General features: G+C 43.4%; 1 protein-coding gene across 1 annotated transcript; it reads right to left on the bottom strand.

The window, feature by feature from the left end:
* Window positions 1–4,568: 4,568 nt before the first annotated feature.
* Window positions 4,569–8,929, bottom strand: FABP7 (fatty acid binding protein 7). Its single transcript, XM_074948333.1, has 4 exons — window positions 8,698–8,929; window positions 7,736–7,908; window positions 7,008–7,109; window positions 4,569–4,712 (listed from the first exon to the last, which is right to left on the bottom strand). The coding sequence occupies exons 1-4, from the start codon at window positions 8,768–8,770 to the stop codon at window positions 4,662–4,664; spliced, it is 399 nt and encodes a 132-aa protein (XP_074804434.1). The 5' UTR covers window positions 8,771–8,929; the 3' UTR covers window positions 4,569–4,661.
* Window positions 8,930–9,199: the final 270 nt, after the last annotated feature.

Genomic DNA, 9,199 nt, shown 5'->3' with positions numbered 1-9,199 from the left:
GCCAAGACTTCCAATAAGAAAAGTCACCTGTTGTAACTAGGGTGTTTTATCTCCCCTAGGACAATTGGCAGGTGATCCAAAGTCCATGTGTTAGAGAGAGACAATCACACCTTTAGAGATGGAAGAGCCCAATGAGATCATCTAGTCCTCTGCCCAGTGCAGTGCTCTGCAAGAGTGCAGTGCTCTCCGTTAGCTAGTGAACAAGAGATGGGCCTTACAGCACTTGCCTAGGACAGTTATTAGCAGAGCTCATTGTCACAGGCTTCTATTATTAGAGTGTATTCTGCACTGGATGCATCCAGAAACCTCTGACATGTAGGGAAGCCTGCTGGAGTTACAGTGCAGAACGGACTAAATATATCTGAGGTATAAGATTACAAGTGCCTTAGAAAGAGGCATATGGTCGCACTGCATAGTTAGGAGAGTTGCAAGTCAGGAGAGTTGTGTTCTTGTTCCTGAGTCTGACTCTCACCCGGTGGCCTTAGGCAAATCATTTTGACTCAGTGCCTCAGTTTCGCCATCTGTGAAATAGGGCTAATGATACTTTCCTTTGTAAAGTGGCTTGAGATCGGTGGATGAAGAGTGCTATGCAACAGTGAAGTAATATTATTAGCAGTGTAATAGACAGAATTTGGTCCTAGGTTCCAGCTACAAACAAAGGGCCCAATTCTGCAAACACTTGGGCATGTGTGTAACTTTGCTCCTTTTGCTCCATGGGACTGCTCCCATGAGCAAAGTTGCATGTGTGTACAGAGGGCCTCAAATCCTGCACAGGTCACAGGTGGACCTCTGCACCTCATAGAATCATACAAATGTAGGGCTGGAAGGGAGCTTGAATAATCATCAAGTCCAGCCTCCTGTGCGGAGGCAGGACCAAATAAACCTAGCCCATCCCTGACAGGTATTTGTCCAGCCTGTTCTTAAATAATCTCCAATGATAGCGATTTCACAACCTTCCTTGGAGGTCTATTCTTGAGTATTACTACCCTGATAATTAGAAAGCTTTTCCTAATATCTAACCTAAATCTCTCTTACTGTAGATTAAGCCCTTTACTTCTTTTCCTACCTTCAGTGGACATGGAGAACAAATGATCACAGTCCTCTTTATAAAGCCCTCAACATATTTGAAGACTTATCAGGTTCCCCCTCAGCTTGCTCCAGGCTAAACATGCCCAGTTTTTTGCACTTTTCCTCGAAGGTCAGGTTTTCTAAACCTTTTCTCAATTTTGTTGCTCTCCTCTGGACTCTCCAATTTGCCCACATCCTTTCTAAAGTGTGGCAATCTGAATTGGACACAGTACTCCAGCTGAGGCCTCATCAGTGCTGAGTAGAGCAGGGTAGTTACCTCCTGTGTTTTACAACACTCCTGTTAATACACCTCATGATGTATGAGCTTGCATGTATGAACTTGCAGGATCAGGGCTCAAATGTCTGCAGAATTAGGATCCAGTTTTGCATTGCTCCATTTTCCAAAGCAGAGTTATGGCCAAAGGACTAATCTTTTGGTAATGTAGTATAGCAGTGTTAATTCTAAATTTGAGTATGCCTTGGAAGGGATATTCTGAAGCATCTTACATTCCAGAATGAATAAAACTCCAGTAATTACAGAAATACTAAAATTAAGTTAAAACCTAATAAGATGTGAGAGTTGAGACGTGTATTCGTGACATAAGATAAGGAGTGAGTGAAGTATGTTGCAAATACAAATGCTTATCTGTTCATACTACAGGAGGTCTGTGATGCCATTTATAGACAGAGAAGTGAGAATTGTTTTCCACAAAGGAGAGCATGAGGTTCCAAGGTTAGCTAACTCAGCGATATTGTAATAGCAGAAGTTCAGGAAAATTATGCTTTCCACCTCTAGGCCCTCTCTGTCTCTGTTCTCTAAATGTTCAGTTACTCTCCATCCAGTGAATGTATTTTTCCTTCTGTGTATTTTTCAGTGGTTTGCATTACTATGGTTTGCCTAACTATATTATTAAATATTTACATCCATCCACAGTTGCATGTCCCTCACATCTGACTTTTCTCCTTTCCCTTCCTCACTCACAATAACCCCTCAGGCATTTCACAAATGCCACTTCTCCTAGCCCTAATTTCCTTTGACATTCATAGTATTTGTTTACCTTTGAGATGGCAAAAGCCTCCATCAGTAAAGTTGTACTGGGTAGCTGTTACATGTAAAACATATGCATACAGGGCATGAAGTGAAGGGGGAGTTGCCTTTGTTTAAATGTGTTTGTAATGCATATAAGGAGAGAAAACAACAGAAGGGATGGAGAGTTCCCTTGTTAAATATTTACCATTCAGGCCTTATGTGTACTCCAGAGCCTTTTCTATCCATCACCTCATTCCTTTCTGCACAAGTAATAAAGACTTTATTCTTTTACTTCGTGACACTATAAATCAGTTGTCATGGATATTAATGCCACTGGTAGAGAATCATGACTTCTTTCCATGGAGATGAAGCAAAAGCATCTGCTTCCAATTCTTTGGGAAAGGGATGGGTGAGAAAGGGGATCATGTGATTTGCATACATAAGGAGACAGCTGTGATGTGAGCCATACTGATGAATGACAAACACAGTCTGTATTACTACACTGAAACTGAGGTTTAAATCTACCAATGCAAGCTCTGTAGTGTAGAGAAGAGGCTCTTTAAAGCTGCACACATGGACAACAATGGCTGAAGCAACCCAGAATCCAGTTCCACAAGCCACAAAAATGAGTACTGCTTTTCATTCCCATTAGCCTAAAAGTTCACTTTTTTAGAACATGGTGTTCATGAAAAGAATGCAGAGGCTGACGTTCCGAAGGGACATTCACAACTCTAACTGACTTCCATTGCAGATGCAGGAGCTCTGCACTTCTGTAGGTCGAGCCCCGAGTTTTTAAAGTGATTAATATCTATCTAATATATTCATGGTGGTTTAGAATGAAGGGGGCTTTCTCCTCTGCACCTAGATTTACAGTGTATAGTAATACGGTGTTAACAGTCCCTTCAGAGAGCACCTCCCTGGAAAAGTTAGGATATTAGAAAACAAGAGCTTGTATTCATGTCTTTTTTAGGGCCAAGTTGTTGCCTAGACCCTTATCAAATGAGGTGCTCTTGTGCTCCCTGCACAGAAGGACCAGCCATAGTTGCAGTTGCTGAGACCAAACACTAGTCCTCCCTCAGTGTCCTTATGAGAGAGCCACCTATGGTGGGGAGGAACCAGAACTACTAACTACACCAGCTAGCAGATCTAAGGAATACCATGGTCCAGCATCAGGCCCGGGAGTTCAGGTGCAATTCCCCTCCTGAAGCACCTCTCTGGCCATACACCTTTGCAGCATCCCCAATGTGGCCCACTGGTTAAATGTCACAACTGTGTCACTGTTAAAAAAAGATCTTAATCAACCAAAAGCAGATATGGCCCATGGACACAATGTCCTAACAGAAGGGGGATTCTCTTTACATCTTTTCCTTCTAGTTACAAATATGATGCCATGTAACTTTTTGGTTTTATTTGGCTCAGAAAACTGGGGTATAGAACCAGTTCACAATGCTTTTAAGATGGTTTATTAATACAATTTTGATTTCTGTAAAATGCAATACTACTCTTAGAAGAGATAAACTGCCCCTCCAGACAAATTAAGGTCCATAATGCACCATCGTGTGGTAAAAAGTACAAGAAGGCACTCCAGGAGGAGGTACACATCATGGGGTTTCCACTCTATGTTCCGCTCAAGGAGCAAGGCGTCCTAACCTTGTGGCATCTGAGGATCCCTAGGAAAGGCAAGCTATAATCCTGAGGTTGATGAGGGCCTGCTACATTCCTACTGCCCTCCACCCCCATCTATGGAGCATTTCTGCCTTTTGGTTCTGATTTACTTCCTTCTGCACTGAAGATCATAAAATTCGCACCCACTTCCTCCATTAGCCACATTAAAACACACACACAAAATAGTAAAGGATTGATTCAAAGCCCACTGAAGTCAGTGGAAGCGTTCTCATTGACGTCAGTGAGTTTTGGATCAGGCTGAAAGTGAGGATTATTATTATTATCAGAGAGGAAAGGGACTGTCAGTGGTTTGAGCCAGGGAGGTAGAAACCATGTTTCCTCTCATCTCTCTGTCCCCACTGCAGCACTACAAAGATGCTGTTCCTGAGCATCTCAAGCAAAGAGAAGCCACTAAATTGGAGTGAAGTCACACCTGGTTTCCTATGTGACCAAAGTCACCCCATATAGCCCAGCCTACTGTGGCATCCTGCCACCACCCCTCCTTGCAGTATTAACCCCATTTAGGAAATGTTTTTCGTTTCACCTCCATCCAAAGCACTGAAACACTAGTCCATTAAATGCAAAACTAGCATGGGTTTAAAAACATTTTAATTTTGAGTTTGAATTGCATTCCATATCATGTCAAATATGTTCCATTTATTGTAAAAAAACAAAGACAAGTGTTTCAGAGATTTAATGCAAAGTTCTACCTGTCGCACTTTACAGAACAAGAGTTTGCCAATTTGATGGTATAAAGTAAAAACAAAAAACCAACAACCCACAAGCTCTTCATTACTCTTTCATGCCAGTAATGTTCATGTCACTTAGCTACGTTCAGTTGTGGATGGCAGTTAAATGCATCCAGCAGAAGTAACACCTGGACGGGGACAGGTAGCTTCTATGCTTTCTCATAGTGGCGAACAGCAACCACATCACCAAAGGTGAGAGTCTGCAAGTTGGAGAAGAAATAGAGAAGTTAAAATGCCATACCATGTCTTAACCATTTTCTACATATTGCTCAATCTATAGAGGTTGTTCTAGTGGATGTCAGTCATATAAAAGTAAACAAAACATACTCATGCACCCTTAATATTGAGTGAAAAAATTCAGAGTTGTGGTTCCCACAGCAATCATACCTTTCTTATTGCTGTTTTCAATACAGGGTAACTCATGATACAATAGATCAGAAAGGGGACCAAAATAAAGGATGTCTGGGAACCAAAACAGAATTTCCTAACTTTTGTGCATTTAAACTCTCAGCCATAACATTGAACCTATATTAAAACAATTTCCTTAAAACAAAAGCCAACAGCCCAAAACCCCACTGATCCCATTTCAGAATGTGCAGTGCACTATGTGTATATTTCAGAAGTTCATATGCAATACTTATTATATGTAGGGGGTATATGTAAAGGGAATCAAGTGTTCAAATAAATGTACCATGTCCACTGATGTATACGTAACCACTGAATATGGCTGGTAATTCTAATGTATGGACCTCCCAATATATTGCCTCTTAGAGGTGCCAAGAGGGTAGAGTGAAATTTTCCTGATCAAATTCCTTGTAAAATAGTTTGCTGCACATGGGCAAATATCATTGTTACTTGCTTTATAACAAACAAAACACACATTTCTCAACTACAGATTGTGTCTGCATTTTTAAGTTTAAGCTATTTGGAATTCTCCACGCACGAAGAGAGAGAGAGAGAGAGAGTGAGTATCTGAACAAAAACAATAGTTAAAGGCTGATTCTCCAATGGCCAGGTAACAGAAAGTAAAGTAGCTTAACATACTTCTTTTTCATGCCAAGAACAAAGGTGAGAAATTTCAGCCCAGAGGCTACATTTCCACACACACACCCCCTCCTCCCAGTGTTGTAAGGGTTTAGAACATGTGCACTTTTCAGCCATAGCTTTAGTATCACTGCCAGGGCCGTCCTTGGACATTTGGGTGCCCTACGCAGCCCCACCTTGGGGGGGTGGGGTTGGCCCCAGGCCTCCGTGTGGGGGGACAGCCCCAGTCCTCCGTGGGAGGAATGGGGGGGGGCACTGCGCCCAAGGTCTGTGGTGGGCAGGAGCAGGCTTGGGGGAAAGGGGGGAAAACCGCCTTCCAGCAGGAGCTGGCGGAGCGGAGAGGCTTGGGGCCGGGCCGCTCCACTTCCTGCCGCCCAGTGATTGCAGGGCGGGCCCAACCCCGCACTCACAGGGTGGTGGGAAGTGGAGCGACCTGGCCCCAGCCTGCTCCGCTCTGCTCCCCTGGCTCCCAGCCTTGCGACTTGGGGGGCAGAGGGGAGCCGCCCCCCAGCACGCACCGGCTCCACTTCCAGCCGCCCGGTGAATGCAGGGCACGCCCGACCTCTGCTGCAGTCCCCCGTGTCGTAGCTCAGGGACAGGGATGGAGTGGGGGTGGGGGCAGAGCAGGGGCGGGGGCTATGAGGAACGGGTGGAGTGGGAGCGGGGGCAGCTTTCCTGGCTGGCTCAGCTGGCTGGGGGATCGGGCTGGCCGCTGGAGCCGCATGCAGCTCCGTAGATCACCAGGAAATTTGGGGCACCCACCACAAAATTTGGGGCAGTTTGGTGCCCCAAATTTCCTGGTGCCCTACGCTGCTGCATAGTTTGCATATGGGTAAGGACGGCCCTGACTGCCACAACATTATAATCCTGTTCTCAAAGCATCACTGGAGGTAGGTGAGTTAAAAGCATAAAAAATTACTCTTTACATGAACCTCTTCTCCTGATCATCACTTTGGAAAATAATCTAAGCAGGAATACTCCATTCATTATCAAATGCAAAAATCCTCAAGATATATTACCCCAGAGAAATACTTATTCTAAGTAACTAGTTGTATATGGAAGTATAAGAATTTTATTTTAGTGATCTAAAGTACCAGCTGTGTAAAATGGATTAATGCACATTTAATCAAATAGTACATATTTTTGAAGTTCTAGAAGTGTATTTTGTTTCATTTGGGATTAGTACAATGCTGTATTTAACTCCCCTCCCCCAAAAGTCTTATAATGTCATTGACACTCTCTGAAGACCGTTAGCTAGAGCTGATTGAAAAATGCTGAAAGTTTTCCATTGTCCATAAACAGATTCAAAGCAGCAATATATCTATAGGTGAACTTTTAAAAATTCTCAGCCAGCTTTATGCATAACTAGCTCTAGATTTTCTATAAAAATAGCATGTTCTCGATAGATCTAAACAAACAGTTAATCTGAGCTCAGTGATCATTTTACTTACCATTACCATTTTGCCATCCTTAATTTCTCTAACAAAGTTTGTCTCTGTGCCATCCCATTTCTGTACATGAACTAGTTTGTCTCCATCCAGGGTCACAACTGACTGGGATATCAAAATATACAAAGAGAAGGATCAATTTAAAACAGTAGCAGATACTATTCGGATTTCTGGGGAATGTATTCAATAGCCTCTACTGGATTCTCTTCAACAAACTTACTCAAACCTGGCATAATAAACTAGTTCTAGTCATTTTAAATCCAAACCCATGAACCCTCCTTGTTTAAAATGAAAAGACCATTTGATTCTTGTTTGTCCAAAAAGGATTAAATAAATCCTGCTTTGTGTGTCCCAATGACATTTAAATGATCATTTCACATTTGCTCTGGTGTAGCAACTTTTTAAAGCCCCCAAAGTTCAGGCAGCATGTCCTTCCTCATTTCAGTTGAGAAGCATGTCTCCTAAATTGATTTTTGGATTAAAGCAACTGGTACAAAAATATGGATGGGGCATCTAGCAAAATTCCTTCATACTGGAAGGCCAAAACATATGTCATAACATCCAGACATGACTTTGTGTCTCTAGAGGAGTAAGATGCAGTCTTGCCTTTCCTTACACTCCCTTTCTGTGCTACTAAACTGTAGCAAAGAAGTTGAATCATTCCTCTAGTCCCTCCCCCACCAAAAGATAAGACTTTTCAAATGCTGCAGCCTGAGAGGATGTTAACTTACTTTGCAGTTTCTGTCATCTGGGGTAGTTTCCTCAAACTCTTCTCCAAGTTTGAAGCTGATTTCAGTGTTCTTGAAAGTGCTCTGGGTCCTGATCATTACTTTGTCCCCTTCATTGCTGATTATCACTGTGGGCTTAGTGACGTTCCCCACCTGCCGAGTAGCAAAGCTCACTCCTAACCCACCAAATGGAAACAAAAATCCATCAGACCCTGATTTCTTTTACACCCTATTTGCCAAGCAAACAATGAGGTGAAACCGTCCATCCTGTTCTGTTCCTTTCACTATCACACTACACTTTACACTTCTCTGCCCAGTCATCCATACCTCATCGACCCACTTTCCTACACTCTAACTCTCTGTATATTCTTCTGAGTCGTCAGGTACCCACTTAAGAAACACAGTATATTGCAACGAGGACCCCTTAGGTCAACAGTGTAGTACATCAGCTTCTTGTCACTGAATTAGTGACAGTTACTTTTTGCTTATTTAGGTGGCAATCTTTATTATTCCAGAGTAATGAGAGGGACCTGTTTGCTTTTTTGCAATCAACTTTTGTTGATGCAGTTGATCTCATTGTCTTTTCCTAAAATAAAGTTTTAAAAACCACAGCCTTACTACTCTGTTCCCCCCCCCCACACACACACATACACACACTTACAAACCCACCATGCAAAGTACATCTATATCGTATCAGCTTTGATAAAGAATGAAACGCTGGGGATAACGGAGGAGGCAAAGCCACAGCCCTTTCACAGTCTCTGCAGCAACACAGGCTATTCACTCAGCTAGACAATGATTCTTTTTTTGGTTCTGCTCAGAAATCACTCAAATGCTTTAATCCAATGCATAATCTCAAATCCCACGATCACTCTCCAACCTAGCTGTGCTGGGAAACATCATCAGAACTTCAGGAACAATTTCAGCAGCCCAACGGCTGATTAGCAGGAGCGCCTTTTACCTACCCAGCGCCTTCATGTATTCATCAAAGTTCTGGCTCTCAGTCAGCTTCCAGGTAGCACAGAATGCCTCAACCATTGTGGCCGCAGGAAGGGTTAGACAGTTGGAATGAAGCTGGCAGGTGGGAGGCCGTGTCCAGTCCTGTTGGGATTTTATCCCTAAGAGATCCTCCTGTACCTCAACTGCAGCTCAGCCCCCTTCTTATTGGGACTCGGAGAAGAGGCGGGCAAAGAAGAAAGGACCAAAATTGCAACCCAACCCTGCCCCCCAGCAGCCCTCTCCCTCTCCCTTTGAAGGTAAGGCGAGGAGGGGCTGAAGGGTTTCAGTCCGCTCTGTGATTGGATCAGGCCACTGGGTCAGCAGAGCAAGTCTTGTGCCGCCCTCCCTTTACCCTGAAGCTCTCTCCTGCCTAGAGAGAGGGCTTCAGGGTAAAGGAGAGAGAGAGAGAGAGAGCATCATTCAAGTCCTGCTTGAAAACTTGGCAAGAGCAATTGCAGCCTCAAAGAA

The sequence above is a fragment of the Natator depressus genome, chromosome 3, assembly GCF_965152275.1.
Source record: "Natator depressus isolate rNatDep1 chromosome 3, rNatDep2.hap1, whole genome shotgun sequence".
Lineage (NCBI taxonomy): Eukaryota > Metazoa > Chordata > Testudines > Cheloniidae > Natator > Natator depressus.
Note: the sequence above shows the minus strand (reverse complement) of the source record. Positions and strands in the feature narration are given on the sequence as shown.